Raw genomic sequence first — 17,079 nt, forward strand, 5'->3', positions numbered from 1 at the left:
TCTCCTTTCCTTCCCTCCCAGGCTGGCAGATCCCATCTTTCATATTTCCTTAGCATTTTATTTCCTTGCTAATTCAAAAGAACTGCTGTTTAAAATCCTTTAGAGGTATGCAAGTAAATATAAAAAGGGACCTGGCCACCCCAGCCCATCTGGTGGGCCCCACGGGGTAACCCTGTGTAGGGTCACCTGCCCCAGACAGCTCAGACAGTAGGGCTCCGTCCCCGCACCTCCAGCTAAGTTAGCCCCCATTCTTCTGAATCGTTCAAAATTTTTCATCACTTCACAGAGAGGAACAAAAGATACGAGGAGGTCCGGTGCCTAGCACTTGACTTACCTGAGAGAAATTACAAAGTTATTGAATTCTCTCATTCTTTTACCATAATCAGGATTTCATGATAAATATCAAGTTTTAAAATCCATAGGGCCCCCTCTGGAACTCAAGAAGAGGCAACACAGTAAGGAAATATGGATGACACAAACACCGGCGTCTGGTTCCATTTTATTAAAAAACAAAACCAAACAAAATTTGCAATGAAATTTCCTGGAATTCACAATCCTTTCCCAATCATTAGAGTTGTATTTTTTTTTTTTTTTTACCAGTACATAAGAACACGATGGCACTTATTTACACAATAGTCTTCTATATAACAAAAATAGCCATGTTGTACGTTTGAATGTTTCCGACTCTCATCCTTAGCATTTCACCACCCCCGGTAGGTGACAAACTGTCTATGCTCTCCAAGCACACACAGAATAGAATCAAGCGAAAGAAAAGCCCGTGTCTCCTGACAGAAGACAAATCCCTTTAAAGGTCGTTTCTTAAAACTTTGTATTTCGAGATATAAAGTGCTTTGGAAGGAATAAGCTAAGTCCCCAAGGTGAGGAAGAAAAAAAGAAATTTGTACAGGAAGAAAAAACCTACACTGCCTTAACTAATCATTTAAATATGCCCATGACTTTGTACAGAAAACGATGTTTGGGGTAAAATAGCTACATAATCCATTACTAAAATTTTCAGCTATTAAGAGCTAATAAAAGTCCAAATTAAAAGCGACCCATGAAAATGCCATCAGGAATAACTTTGTTGATTTTGAGTCATGTGGCAGATACATCCAGGAAGCTCAGTCTCAGGATCTGAATTTGGAGAGGTTGGGGACCATCTCGCGTGTGATCTGCCAATGACGGGACAGAAAGACCTCCTGGGGGAGCTAAGCAGTTTCTATCTGTGACATCATTGGTTTCACAATAAAAGCACACAATTCATGTTTAGAAAGAAAAAATGAATCCACTGGATTTTTCCCCCCCTTGCTAGTAGGGAGCTACTGGAGACAGATTTATGAAGCCACATCTGACTATTTCATAATGGGAAATTCATTCTTTGTAACAGATGTCTTTTTCAGTGGAAATAACGTGCTATATACAGAGGGGTTAAAATAAGTTGTTTTTTTTTTTTTTCTTTTCACATTGAACTGGCAATTGCTGGTCATGGTCTGCAGTCTACAGAAGTGAGCGTCACACTTAAATTTCTTGGAAGGCTTCCCTGGAAACTTGAATCGTCATTCCCCCAGCTCATGAATACTTTCAAGAACAAGACCCATTATTTTGCAGGAAATGAATGGAATGTAACTTCTTACAAATACAAAATTACTTCAAGTCTTCTAAATATAAGGAACATCCTACTATAAAAATAACAACCCTTCCACCCCTCCCCCACCCCTCCATCTCTTTCTAATTATAAAACGGTACGACCATTTCAGATTACTAATGTGAAAGCAGGAAGTCCATATAGTGTTAGGTACACGTACAAAACACATTAGTATTTCATACCATCTACATTCATATGAAAGAAGTCTGTTTATTGATCTTCCTTTGCAATTTGACAAGAATCAAGTTAAGTTACAAAACCATCAGGCGCCTGCCTTATAACTGTACAAACATTCCAGCCAGAGGCATCTAGTTACAAACAGAGCTGACAAGATGTGTCCACATTTTGCAGAAGAAAGGGCTGCTGACAGTGAGGTCTTCGGTGGAGTTCTCTTTCAGTCTTTCAGGGTTTGTGACATTCCTTTCTCTTTTGATAAACCAAATTCTCAACTCCTGAGGGAACTGGATAATTAAAGGCAAACAACTAGTTGTTGATGAAATGGTGACTTGTCAAATTAATTGGCTAAAATGACGGTGGCTTTGCAGCAGAGGGCGCTCTGCCCTCTCCAACAGCATCCTACTGACCGGCGAGTACCAGAGATGCCAAGGCCAACGCAGGCCGAAAAGTTCCTGCTGGGCGGCTTCCTTCCACTGCTCTATTAGTACAGGCAATAGTTTGGTATTTTCTTTGCAAGAGTGGGATGTTAATCAGCGAGCTCTTATAGAGGAAAATTCTTTGGCTATTTAAAATCATTACGTTCTCCAAGAGAACAATATTCTGAGTTGAATAAAGCGCTCAATGTGTCTAAAACTTTTGAGGGAAAAGGGGCACTAACCACTAGACTTGAAAGATGCTGTGGTACGAAGGCCACAGGACGTTATTTTTCAGATTTCTGGATTTAGTAAGGGCAAGGTCAATCACCAGCCTGCAAGAGAAAACCCCTGAAGATTTCAGTTTCCTTCGACTAGACAACCCACCTTCACTTTTCTTTATGAGAACATTAGGAGAAAATTCAACTGGTCAATGGAAGAAACATGTCTATTTGGATGGTGAGCCATCTTTGGTGTGTTTTTGTTGTTTGTTTTTTTAAATGTTTTTTTTATTTTTTATTTTATTTTTTATTTTGGAGAGGGAGGCAGGGAGAGGGAGAGACAGAACATTGATGAGAGAAAATCATCGATTGTTTGCTTCCTGCACGCACCCCACTGGGGATCGAGCCCACAACCTGGGCATGTGCCCTGACCGGGAATCTAACCAGCAACCTCATGGTTCATGGGTTGATGCTCAACCACTGAGCCACACCGGCTGGGCTGTCTTTGGTTTATAGAGCACACATGGTCCCCACATCTCTTCTTCTCCAAGCCCTCCACTTCAGTCAGGATGACAGGACCACAGACACTCTGCCAAGCAGTGACTATGGGTAACTCAGGTTGCCCTACATTCTCCACAGATCTTTCTCCTGTGCTCCATTTAGACCTGCAGACCTCTTAAGAGATGTTTATTCTCGCCTTATCATATCATCAACAAATATGGATCGGGTGGCCACAGAGCGAATGGCTCCGTAGGAAGTGCAAACATCAATAGTAACAAAGATGAGAAGGTCCTGGATCATGGAGATTCCTGAAAAAGAGCCACCGCTGAAGCACTCAAGGCAGGCATAGTTCAGAGGGCGGTAAGGAGAGACGCGAACGACCTTAGCACGTTCTTTGCAAAACAAGCAGGTTTTGCAATTAAGGGGCTCGATAATTAAAGGTCCTCATCTAGGATCTGAAATCCCTTCTTTAGTTTTGGGGTGATAATTCAGCACTGTCAAAAAGACTCAGCGTGGAGGACTGTGGCTACTGATCTAAGGGTCCTTACAAATGATTATTCTAATGACAAAGGGCCTGGAGTTGTGAGATGGGAAGAAAAGTGGGAAAAGGGAAGAGGTAAGTGATGAGAAACTCATACCTGCTTCTCAGAATTAATTTAGTTTCCAGGCAATCCAAACCTTCTCTGCAATCATGAGTGTTTAACTCCTTCACACACACACACACATAACAAGCACGCACACGAAAGAATCAGGTCGGCTCTAAACCTAGGGGATGGGCATGTATTCGGGAAGAGCACCCATGTTCACGTCCTGCCATCCTCAGTTCCCACTCCCTGCCAGGTAGTTAGTATTCATACCGCCCTTGACCTGACATCACCAAATGTACTCTTCAGTTCCGGCCCTGCAACAGTGTGGAGGGAGGACTTCTGGGACACAGAGCAGTGCCTGAGGAACTGCATGTCCCTCCCCTTAGGAGGCTGGTTCCTTTGTGTCTCTTTTTCAGCCTTAAGAAAGAAGTGGCCTCTGCTATCACTTACCAAGAGCAAGCTCTCGTGCTACGATGTTAACAAGCAGGAGTGGCAGTCACGTATAGTACGGCCCACACATGTTTCTAAGAAACCCCAGCCCAGAGGGCCTGGGGTGACCTAGGAAGGTCACACACAGATGCTGGAGGTGGAAGGTAATAAACCTAGACAGCGTCCTGGAGTTGTTTCTTTGCCATTATTTGCCGGAGAGACTCTTCTGGCAAGGAATCCTGGGAGAAAAAGGCAATAGCTATAGACGGGCTGTGATAAAATTAGATATGAGAAGTGAAAAGCGGGCTAGCTCCTTTAAGGAGGAAGTTAATTTGCCTTTAGAGTAAACTGGGTATTATTGTCTGAAGTACAACTATCGATGTTGTCATGAAATAAGAAAACGCCAACAACACTAATGAGCGTAACCACATTAGCAACTCTCTAGATCTAGAGCCACCAAAGTTTTTGTCCTGAAAAGTGGGAGAATGTCTGTGGGTGTGCGTACGAAGAAAGAAACAGGCAGTCAGAGGAAGCCAGGCATAGAGACAGAAAAGAGAAAGGATCTAAGTGAGAGCCCATAAAAAATGCTACCGGAAATTGCCTCAGGGACCCTGGGACCACAGAGGGTTGGGTCTTCGCTCCATAGAGGGTGTGACTGTATATCCCAGATTTTCTGAAAGAGGTTTGATTTCATGGGGTTTCTTTGTGTTCAGCCAAGGTGAGCACTCAACGGATAACTAAATGCAATTTATTTTGCATGCTCTGCAAGAATTTTCATTTAAACAAAAGTCACAAATGAGAAAGAATCCTATGCTAGGCCCTCTGTCAGCATGTTCGGTTCTAAAAGCATGGCAGCCACAGGAGGTCAGAGTATTAACTGAAATAGCCACGGGGCACTACAGTTTTTCATACGACCAAACCCAGAGACATGGACCTCCAGAGGTGTTTCCACCAGAATGAGAGAAATGCGAAAACAAGACAAAATAACAAACGGCCTCTTTGGACAAAGACTTGTCTCCATGTTTATGATGCTAACTTACTATGTGATGTCAGAATAGGTAGGTACCTTTGCCACTATTAACTTTCTCCCTTCACAGACTCTCCACTCTTCCTGCCTGGATGACACAGTTGACATTTCAGGGGTTACAAACCCTGGAGACTCCATAAAAATTCATAATCAGGGCTCAGTTCCTCCTAAAGGGACCAGCCACACAGGAGGTAGCAATTCCTAGAGGTGGCTCTAAATTATTCGGAGGGAAGGGACATGGTCCTTTTCTTGCCCACAGCCTCGGGTGGAAGGAGGATGCTGACTTGTGTTGAGAGCTGGGCTGTTGACAGGCAGTCGTAATTCACCATGTAGGGGCCAGATGGTCACAAGCCCCAAAGACTTTTTCTCAATAAGGCCACACAAGGTCTTGTATTTGGAGTCCATACGGAACTCCCCACTTTTCCCTCCGAAATCTTCAGGGGCCACCGGGACTAGGAAAAGACCTCCTGCCAGGCAGGAGGAAGGACAGCTAGGGGCTGAGGTCAAGTTGGATGACTGCAGTGTGGAATTCTCTTTGGCTCTTGAGTGCCAGGTATCAGTCTAAGGAATTGCCATAGAAGTGAGGGATATAATTTTGTTTCAGCACCACATCAACATGGTTTGTGTGACTTTCTACAAAACAACTGGTCAGAGGAATCACAGTAAGTGGTAATGGACATTGGTGGTGTGGTTAGAAAGTTCAAGCATAAATTTCAGGAAGGGTGGCCTGGACATTTACCCATTACAAAACAAATGGGTCTCTGGGCCTTGGATTAGGCAACTTGGGTGGAGTCTGGTTCTCTTGGGAGGTAATTAGGTTTTCACTTTTGTTCTTTGTAAGGGGCAGGGAACCTTGTGAGAATATTGTGGAAGCTGGAGACCTGTGCTGTCCAATCGGTAGCTCGTCCAAATGGAGATGCGCCATGAGTGTAAAACACAGGACAGCATAAGAAGACTAAGTACAAAAAAAAATGTTTACACAAATTGCGTGTTGAAACACTAATGTTGGATTAATAAATATATTATTAAATTATTTTTATGTGTTTACTTTTTTTAATGTGGTCAGCAGAAAACTGAAAATTACACGTGTGACTTGCACTGCATTTCTATTGGACAGCGGCTGGTCTAGATACTCACGACAGGAAGATGCACATCAGCAAATATGCAATATCTGCATATACTTCTAAAGGGTTCCCCAGCCTTTGGAAACCCTCTGTTTACTACGGGGTCCCCAGGTCTTTGGTGGGGGGTGGTGAGGAACACTGTGGGAGAAGGGTTGTTTCCATTTCTTTTGCATCCTTCCATGCTGCCTAATTTTTTTTTTTTTAGCTACCAAAACCACAGGAGAATCCTCCAGAAACAGACCTCTGGTAACTGGAGAACCTCGTAGACTCAGGGGGTTTGCAGCAGAGCCTCCTTGTGGTCAGGTCCCCAGGCTTCCAGTGAGCCTCCCGGGCCCCTCAGCATCTCCGCAGTGCCCATTAGGGGCTGCTGCGGGCACATGCAATCAATTCCTGCTGGACCTGGTCATCGGCAGGAAGAGAGAAGCCTCGTCCAACAGAGGCCTGTGTGCTACAAGGCATTTTCTCTCTGGGTATGAAATGCAATGTATATTTCTTTTGCTGTTGAATTATCCTTCTAATTCCACTTAAGTTAATACCAAAATTTGTTTGGGGCCACGCTGACAGAAGGAGTAGGTGTTGCAGCCTATTCTGACCGAGACAGGGAACACCTTGAGATTAAGAGCTGCACGCTGAGAACCAGGCTTTGAGGGGCCCAGAGATGGCAAACCATGACTAATGGTGGATTGAAAACAAGTGAAACCAAATCCCTCCAACGTGGACTGAAAACTTCAATCATTGAGATGCTCGTTCTCGGCAACACAGGAGCTCCAAATCCCCAAAGCTGTTGCTCTCTGCTACACGCCCAGCACCTCTGCCTCTCCAAGGCAGAAAGTCGGCATGTCATCGCTACCCGCAAAAACGGATTCCCCCGGCCAAGCGCTCCCTGCTGGTCCCGCGGCCAGAAGGAGTCTTGGGCACCATCCTGTGAAACTCCTGCACTTACAGAGGGAGAAGTTGAGGCCCAGCAAGCACGCGGCTCATCCGGGCCTCCCGATTCCTAGTTCAGTCCTGTCTTCATTCCTCCCTGGATCTCGGTACAGGAGGTGCTGGACTCCCAGACAGATGGGACATTTCACAAGGTGGCAATAGTTTTCCTTGCCTCGCTGCCTACTTAGAAAGCATCAAATAGGAAAAGGTCAAAGGTGGTGACAAAAAGCACCCGGGAGTGTCCCTTGATGCACACTTCATGCTTCAGCAGGCAGCAAGGACTCATGGCGGAGCCAAACTCCGTGTTTGCGTGAGTGTTAGTGTGGGGTGTGGGCAGGAGCCTCATCAATGTGCGGAGAACTCAGGGAGGGGGCCCCCTCTCCTGGCCAGCCCACACGGCGGCCTCCTACGGACGACACGTGCTGCAGCTGTCCAGGGACTGCTCACCTCCTTAGTTGTCTCTGCATCAGGAGAGTCTACATGGATTATAAAATCGCCCATTGAAAAAAATAGCACATTTCTGCCATAGTTACAAAAAAAGAATGCAAACATAAACAGATACCTCTTTTCCTTTCCCTCTTTGTCTCTCTAAGTCAGGAGAAACCTGACTTAGCCAGGTCCCATGCTGGGCTTTTTAGACCAAGTGGTTCATTCCCACCTCCCTCCTCACTGGGCGTCTGGACACACTCGCGGAGCCCTGGGAAACAACCTGTAAAGGATTCGCCTAAACCCTTTCCTGAGGTCTGGCGAGGTGTAACAGAGGTGTGTTGGGATTAAGGTCAAACCCGCACTGTGGACACTGGGCTCAAAGCGGACTTGTCTAAAGCCTCCATCTCCTGCAGAAGCCACGTGAGGTAACGAAGCCTGTCCTAGCCTTGGGGAAGCCAGTACAACAGATGTTTTGCTTTCGGGAAGAATGCATGACACCTGGTTTGAAAACTAGGCTTGTGGTTCCAGCTACGAGCCCTACAGCCATGGAGAATGGCCTTCATGCCCTGGAGGGGACTTCTGAGTTCAGAATCTCAGCCACGGACTGTAAGACCCAGACAAATTAAAGTGCCTCCCTAGAGCTTCCTTCTCATGTCACATGGGCCCTTCCCAGAGCCAGGCAAGTGGAAGCCGGTGTGATGTCGCTGAAACTAATGAGCAGCGGCCTCAGCACATTCAGAGCTCAGTGTTGGGGTCTCAGGCAGCTGGGATTTTAAAGATCCATTTAAAAGAATTTAGATTCCTAATGAAAGCTGGCCTTCAACTGTTTCAGGGTGCCCAGGCACCTCCCGAAGCCATGCGCACTTCATGCTGAGAGGTCAAGGTCATTCATCTCCGGGATGGGATATAAACTGATCACAGCAGGGACTGGTGCTTGGAAACACAGCTCCATATAAAAGCCGGAGTGATTCGAAGGAAAAACAAAGGAGTGGACCTAAAGGAAACTATACACAGTCTTTAAGAAGGAACTGCCAAAGAAATCAAACAACAATTCCAAAACAAGAAAACAAGACTGGGAAAAAACTGAAATGAAAACTAAGAAGCCCTAAAAGTGTCCTTTCAGTCTGTTGTAGGGGCCTCTGAAGTGTGTGTCTACAAGGACACGGGAGGGAAAATCAGCTTTCCACTTCCAAGCTGCCAAGGCCGTGGACCATTGTAGAGATGGAGAGACTGCATCCCGATCAACGTGACTTTGGATATTGCTTTTCGTGACCGTTCTTGAGCAGAGCGCCCTGCAGATGCCGAGGTGTTCTGGAGGCGTGTGTGCCTGGTCCAAGTCTCGGGGCACTCCTCCCTCCCTCTCCCTCGGGTCCTACCATCCCTTTCTTCTATATTTGCCATTTCACGATTTCACCTCTTCGCAGTCCTGGTCAGTGGAAAGTTCTACATCAGATAGTCCAACCTCCATCGCCATAATCAGGGAGATGTCAGAATCACTGCTTACAGTTGGCTCCTGTTCACCTGGGAGGGGAGAGCAAAGGGCATGGTGAGCAGTGAGCTACGTCTTTGGATGATGCTGGTTATTTCAGCACAATTGTCTTTAATAGCATTTCTTTGATGGTCAAGAGAAGATATTGGAAAAATTGACTATTTTGTAAAAAAACAACATCTAGTTAGAGCCTCTTCTGACATTATCACCCAAAATATATTCTAAATGGGTCAAAAAGTTAAATGCAAAAAAAAAAGAGAAACTAATAAAGCTAGAAGAAAATACGTCAAAGTAGGAAAACGAATCTAACCAGGGCAAGAAATTCTATATGAAAAAGCAATTGAACAATTCACAGAAGATTGATTAGTGCACATAACATTAAAACAAACACACACACACACAAAAGATCAAAAGGTGTACATCACAATGGAAATATTTATAAAATTTTTACAGAAAAATGGGCAGGTTACTGTTGTATAATTTACAGAAGAATATCATAGAAATGACCAATAAACATAAGGTAAAATGAGCTACTGTTTTTGTTTATGAAACCTTCACTCTTTAAAAAAGATAGCCTTGTAGTCAAGGATACATTGAGGTAGGCACTTTGATAGATCACATGTAGAACTGTGAAATTCTCACCCACTAATGTCATTTCCAGGATGCATTTTAGAGAAATAATCAGAGATGCAAAAACATTCATTTATTCATTATTTATTCCATGTAACAAAGTCCAACAATAGAGAATATCCGAACTATGTTACTTCTAAAGGAAATCTTGTTACAGCCATTTACGTGACATCTCCAGAGAATCTGTAGTTACGTAAGGAAATGCTTGCAGTATACTGGGAAGTAAACACAGAAGTGCTCACAGCTTTTTATGTAGTGAGGTTCACAGAGAAAATTAACTGGAAGCAAGGAAACTAAAAAATGCTAATAAGTGTTGTCTCAAGTTTTAAGATTTACATTCATTGTCTTAAAATTTTTTTTCAATTTTACTCCCAAACATTCTGCAATGCACAAATATAATTCATTCACTCAAGACATACTGAGTCCTCACTCTGTGTTAAAGATTGTGTTGGGTGCTAGGGATAGATAATATGGTTGATGCAAATGTCATTTCATAAAAGTTAAACCATTTTTTGCAAATCTTTATTTTTATTGATTTGAATTCATCTTTGCCTTGAGCTGTACAAGGCAGTCACTTTCCAAAATAGCACCAGGACTTCAGCAGCCTGTAGTCTAAGCAGTCCCCATGGCCTTTTTTGGGTGAGAGTGAGATAATGCCTGTCCAGTAGGTAGGCCGACCATTAGCTAGTCAATTATAAGACAATGGGATGAGCTCTATGCTGGAAGACGTACTTGGTGTTACAGGAGCAGGTAAGAGGGCTACTTAACCATTTGCTGAATAGAAGAAGGCTTAGGGTGCAATGACTAAACCGAGTCCTACAGGATAACTCATATTTTAGCCAGATGAATGGGAAGGAAGAATCTTGCAAGCATCGCAATAGCACATACAGATGTCTGGAGGTGACAGAGAGCCCTTAGCTGGGCATCAGATCATATTTAAATATGCCTGGAATGCAGAGTCAAGCTAGGGAGTATGAACAGGGGAGTCAGGGGAGCTCAGCTGCGTAAAAGGCAGCTATAAAACCAAAAGATCTTGTATGTTCAATTATCCTGCAAGAGAAACATGCAATTAAAAGATCAAACAAAATGTCTCAGTATTGAAGGCTGATGGTTATAAAACTTTTGCTCTGATAATCAGATATAATTTTTCTCACGTTGAAGTACAGTTAAGAGCTCATCATAGTGATAAATCTAGTGACTTTCATCTAGATCTAGCGAAACAAGGCAGCACAGAGGAAGCGCTGACTTAGGGCTCTAGAAAGAGAGCTCACTGCCCCTGCACGTGGTAGCTTCTCACCTTCGCTTCTGGCTCTTCAGCCACCAGCCCAAACAGATTTCGTGGATTCATTTTCACCATGGTGTTTTCTAAATTGGAATGTGTGAATTAAAAGCAAAAAGGGCCATGGGGACTGCTAAAACTATGGGCTGCTGAAGTCGTGATGCTATTTTGGAAAGTGACTGTCCTGCACAGCTCAAGGCAAAGATGAATTCAAATCAATAAAAATAGAGATTTGCAACCAATGGTTTAATTTTTATGATGTGGCATTGGCATCAACCACATTATCTGATCATTTTCCATTTCAAAAGTTTAAAATAAGTGATTTGAAGACATCAGGAATTATTCTTTACTGTGCCCTATGTTTTTAATTGAAATTGGTCTGCTCCATAATTTTTTTGTTTTGTTTTTGTTAATTCTCACCGAGGATATTTTTTCCATTGATTTTTAGAGAGAGTGAAAGGGGGCGCAGAGAGAGAGAGAGACAGAAACATCGATGTGAGAGAGACACATTGGTTGCTTCTTGCATCAGTCCCAACGGGGCTGGGGATTGAACCTGCAACCCAGGTATGTGCCCTTGGCCAGGAATCAAACCCACGGCCCTTTGGTGTGTGGGCCGATGCTCCAACCACTGAGCAACACTGACCAGGGCTGCTCCATAATTTTTAAAAGCAGGGTTTTATTCTTTAATCGAAGCAGACATTTTACTTTGAGATCATGATCATACAAAGGAAAATGTCGTCACTAAGACATTTAGAAGGTTCTCTGTGGGTGAGTGTAAAGTAGCTATTAACAATATAAATTTTACCTTCTTCCCTGCAAAGGCTAATATTAAACTAATGCAAAAATAACAGTGGCCTTTATTGAATTCTCACAGCAACCCTTTGACACAGGTATTATTAGTCCTGCTTTACAGATGAAAAAAATCCTCCTGGTCCATTTGACACGGTAGTATAATACCTACTTGACACACTTTCTTCTCTTGGGTTTCATGCATTGTCAAGACATTGAGAGAATTTAAACAGAGTGATGCGATCCACTTAATATTTTAAAAGATCACTCTGGTGGTTAAGTGAAGAATAGACTCGTAGGACAAAGGGTGGAGATAATTCAGAGGAAGCTATTGTGGAAAGCAAAAACAGGATGGTGGCTTGCTGTGGCAAAAGGACTGGAGATAAGGGAACACCCTGAACAACTATTTTAGAAGCAGGATATACAGAAAAGTGATGGACTAGACAAGGGCAGAAAGAGAGGAGAGAGAGCAGAGTAACTCCCAGATTTTTTGAGCAATACAGGCACTTTTTACTGAGCTGGAGAAACTGGAAGCCAAACAGGTAGGGAGAGATCAAGAGCTGAGTTTTGCATGTGCAATGTTTGAGGTGCCCGAAAGAAATCCAAAGTTGACGTGGAGTTGGCAGCTAGATACAGAGTCTGGAGTTTAGAGGAGAGGCCATGACTATCAGTAAATTTGGGACGCTCCAGTATAGAGAAGGTATTGAAACCATGGAAGCAGATGACGTTTTCTAGAAAAAGACAATAGAATGAAAAGATGACTCAGGGTTAGAGCTCCCAGGAACACTAAAACCAATGGGAAAAACCTCAAACTGGTGCCTCCAACATAAAGTGTTTGGCCCATACAGTGTTGTTTTTTAAAAGTGTGAATTAGTTACCAGTATTTAAAAGTCAGATTATTTCACATACAAATTTATATTTAAAATTTATCTTGAAAAATATATGTGGCAACATGTGCCCAGTTCCCAGATGGAAATCATTGGGGTGAACTGGGCAAAGAGGCTCGAGGGCACCATGGACAGCCTGCTGCACTGGATCATGTTACTTGCTTGGCCTGTGTAGACATTTGAGTTTCAAATCTCATATTCAGGGGAAAGGCTGAGCATAGCAGAGGAGGATAAACCCCCAAAGAGCCTGAAAATGGCCAGAGAACACGTGTCATTGATTTTTTTTTTTCTCATTTAAATGTATTCTGCTTCGTTACTTCCTTTATGGGTACTGATTCACAATTAAGAGTCCATACAAGGAAATGAGATACTCTGGGTATCTCATTGGTTAGGGTGGATTTAAAGACTGATCCCAAGTCATCTACTACTCAGCTGTGAACCTCTTTATCACAGCATTAAAGGGAATCTGATTAGCTGGTAAGCAGACTATACTGTTTTCAATGGAGCCTTGTAACCTACCTTGTTGACCCATAACTACTGCTTTCATTTGTTTCCATATTTCATTCTAAGAAATTCAATCAGTAGCTTAACTGTGGTTAACCAAAAAATTCTCAGTGGTGGGATTTGTTTTATTAACTTTATAAATTATTTTTTTTACTTTTTAACTGAATTTATTGGGATGACATTGGTTAATAAAATCATATAGGTTTCAGGTGCACAGTTCTATAATGTATCACCTGTATATTGTATTGTCTTCCTGGTCCCAAGTCAAGTCTCCTTTCATCACCATTTATCCCCACTGTACCCTCTTCTACTTCCTTCATCCTCTTTTAATTTTACAAAATTATTAATATCTTTGGTTTATTTCTTTCCTCTTTAATACATAAAATGTTACCTAAGGAATCAGAGACCTCTCTTTGTGAAATGGGCATTGCATGTGTAGTTCTGGCGTGGGTTGGCTATCACTATCTATAGCAGAGGGTCTGGTTGAAGTTTCTTCCAGCCTGAGACCGTAAGACCCTGTGGTCTGTCCTGTCTGGTCTTTGGGTACACCTGGCCCATCTTTATGACCTCCCTGGCTCAGGCCCATTCCACTGTCCACAGTCTCATTTTAGAATCCCATCACTGGTAAATGTCTGTAGCAGTGAAATTGAAGTTTCTCTCTGGCTTTGAGGAGCTCAAGTTTTATATTTTATTAACTAATAACAATATTAGTGCTTACTGAGTACTTAATACATGACAGAGACTATGCTAAGTTCTTTAAATAGATTGTCTAATTTAATATTCACAATTAACCTATGACATAAGAAGAATTATTATTTCCATATTTAAGTGACATAAACTAAGGCTTGGAAAGGTTAAAAATTTCCCCAGCTCACGGGCAGTAGACTTGGTACCAGAATTCAATCCTAGCTCTGTCTGATTCCAGAGTCCATGAACTTGACCATATCTACAGTTCAGAGTTGAGATTCTTAACCAAAGGATTAGCGGGCTTTCAGGGGAGTCCAGGTACCTAGAGTGACAATCACACTTCTATGGCCATGTGCACTTGTGCATTTTTCTGGTGAGAGGGTTGCTTTCACAGAAACAAGGCTAAGAAGCAGTCACGCAAGAGCTTTTGCATCCTGGGTGAGCTGGAGAACACGTTTTCATATGCAACAAGAGTTGGCTTTCTTATTAAAGCGTATTTCAGTTTCCATTTCACTGACTACGTGTTCTACTCCCTTAACACGACACTTTTCACACCAAGTCGGTGCTTTCCTTCTTAATTGTTTCTTTATGATGGTTATGCAAAGCTAAAGCAGAAAATTACCCTTTCCAGAACAAGGTTTGACATTTCCTCGGCGGCCTGTGCTGTGAAAGAAGGCAGGAGCAGCAGCAGGCTGGAACAGGCCTCCTCTGTTAGGAAGCACCGAGAGTCGCCCTTGGAATTAGCGTCGCCTGTGTCCTCTGTGTCGGGTGAAAACAACACGGCGATGAACGTGATGGCCCAGGTCCTGATTCTCCAGCAGGCCCCGCGTTCACAGGCTCGGCGCTGCTCTGCATCACACAGGAGCTCATTCCCCCCCCCACTGTACTTGAAAAATTAGGTTCGAAAGAAAAAATGCATCTCTCTGTCCACTGCTACCGAGGCTCATCTTCTTGAAAATAGGGCGTCATTTCCAAGCCCCTCATATTACACAAGAACACCGCTGGGTAGCCACTGGCCGACTGGCAAGGCTGCTCGCCGCGTCTCGTCGCAGAGCTGAGGTTTCTTAGGGCTGGGGCACCGCCTCTGACTTTCCCGTCGTAACCTCCGTGGGACAGTTCATGAGGCTTCAAATGAGTGTTTGCAAGAAGGAAATGTACTCCTTCAAATACTTTGGTTAACAAGAAATTCTGGGGAGATGATCTTCCAATTTGGTTTAAACGTTCCCTCTCGTGAGTAGCTTCTGCTGCGAGGATGGCAGGGCTCTGGGTCACTTTTCTTAGAGGCTGGGCGGCAATGACAATAATAGTTAGGATGTGCGGACTCCCCCTAGGTGGCAGGCACTGTGCTAAGGGATTGCATATGTCATGTGCGTTGTCTGGACAACGACACGCCGAAGTAGGTGTGGGGTTCCAATGGTGGCTTCACATTTTCCGGGCGAAGTCACCTTGTCCAAGGTCAAGCACAGAGAAAGGGGCAGCCACGGAGTCCCCCCAGGCGCACGGCGACACTATTCTGCAGCGGCCGGCCGGCCAGGCTTCTCTCGGCAGCTCAGCTGAACTCACAGACGACGCTGGGCCACCTTCGGGAACCAAGCGCTCCAGGCCGACCATATAAATCCATCCATTTGGCCAAGCGACGCCTGAAATCATTCAGATGGAACTCGTACTTTTTTGCCTTTTAAAATTCTTGCCTCCTCGTTACAAATATCATGAGCTCAAATCAGGAAAATTCTTCCTTACCTTTTGGATGGGGAAGTCTGAAGCCTTGTTTTTGTTCCGACTTGGTAAAAAGAGAATTCCCTGGAAAGGTGTAGGTTAAATTAGGTCACACAGTTCTGAACTCACTTGGCTTTTCTCTTTGTCATTGCTCTTCTTTCTCTGCGACACTTCATTCAGCAAGAGAAACGTTTCTTCAATGGCCCAGACTCCTTGCCGATTTCCTGAACAGTTCACTCACTGGGCAACCTTACTAAGTGCCCAGAGAAGAAACACTGTGACATTTGCATTAGCTTTACATTAGTTTTTGCAGCAAGGCGGGGGGGATCTAGTGAGCATTTATACTGCCCACAGCTATTTTTACAATCCCAATTAGAGACACCTACAGGAAACCTTAAGCATTAAGCATAGTATTTGGTACATGGAAGGTTCTTGTAGATGTGAGTATGACTGGAATGAAAAAAGCGAGAAAGAAGCAGCTACCAAGTGGATTTAGAGAGACAGGCAAAAATCACGCAGACTCACCCATTTTTGCAATTGTATAAAATTATACAGAGACTTCATTTATGTATTTACTCATTGGCTCAACAGGTATTTATTGAACACTTATCAGGTACACGGCACTGCTGATGGGCTTTGGGGGAGATAAAGGTGAGCTAAAAAGAGGCTCGGCCTCTAAGTTGAATTTGATCTAGTAAAAGAGATCAGACTTGTAGCTGCATGTTTAATACAAGGTGATATGTGCTAAAATCCAGGAATAAATAAAATGGCAAGGAAATAAAGGGATGGGGGAATTGTACCTCTTGGTAACCAAGGGGGTTCTTAAGTAGGTGACATGTAAACCAGTGGGGGGAGATCTGATTAGTAGCATTAAGCATAGAGATGAAGAGAAATGGCATTCCTTTCAGGAGAACCAGCAGGACTAGGCCCCAACAGAGCAAATGTCAGGCCTGGGGATGGTTTGGTTTGGCTGAGCTTAGGTTATGCAGAATGATAGGCTCTGAGCCGGAGGTCCCTGGTAGGTACTCCACCCTCTTCCTGTTTCGTGGGGAGCTAGAAGGCTGGGAACTACACTTCCTAGACTCCCTGGCCAGCTGGGGGTCTCTTAGGTCCTGCCAAGGAGATTGGAAGGCAGGAGGAAGAGGGAAGCTATTGTACTTCTGGTTCAGGCAGCTCACTGTGGGCTCCAGAAGCGCTTGCAGTGGTTTCAACAGCATTTGAGGGAGGAAGATCCTGAATTCCTAATTTGCAGCAGTGCCAGTGGTTTCCACAGCAGAAGCAAGACAGAAGAATAGTGGGGTGTGCTCAGTTGCTCTGGGTAACCCCCTCTTGCTGCTCCAGTCTTCCAATCTTTCCCTCCCTCCCTCCCTCCCTCCCTCCCTCCCTCCCTCCCTCCCTCCCTCCCTCCCTCCCTCCCTCCCTTCCATCTTTCTCTCTCTTTCTCTTTCTCTCTCTCTTTCTTGTACATCAATTTTATTCGAGCATAATTTACCTACAATAAATTGCATCTACTTAAAGTGTGTGATTTGAAGAGCTTTGATGCGTGTGTGCTAAGTTCCCCTATTTTTAAATACCTAGAGTGATTTCCATTTTCCCTACTGGTCTCATGGATTACAGG

At 43.9% G+C, this 17,079-nt stretch overlaps 1 protein-coding gene across 2 annotated transcripts in view; it reads right to left on the bottom strand.

The window, feature by feature from the left end:
* Positions 1 to 484: 484 nt before the first annotated feature.
* RNF150 (ring finger protein 150) overlaps positions 485 to 17,079 on the bottom strand; it is a 172,209-nt gene continuing 155,614 nt past the window's right edge. The window contains exons 7-8 of one of the 2 annotated variants that reach the window (XM_081135304.1): positions 8,895 to 9,001; positions 485 to 7,527 (exon numbers count right to left, since the gene is read on the bottom strand). In XM_081135304.1, the coding sequence (XP_080991430.1) occupies positions 7,495 to 7,527; positions 8,895 to 9,001 (140 nt within the window). In that variant the 3' untranslated portion in view covers positions 485 to 7,494. Of the gene's footprint in view, positions 9,002 to 17,079 lie in introns of both variants that reach the window. The other variant, XM_081135305.1, reaches the window with a different exon arrangement.

This window comes from Miniopterus schreibersii (genome assembly GCF_964146895.1).
Source record: "Miniopterus schreibersii genome assembly, chromosome: 4".
Taxonomy (NCBI): domain Eukaryota; kingdom Metazoa; phylum Chordata; class Mammalia; order Chiroptera; family Miniopteridae; genus Miniopterus; species Miniopterus schreibersii.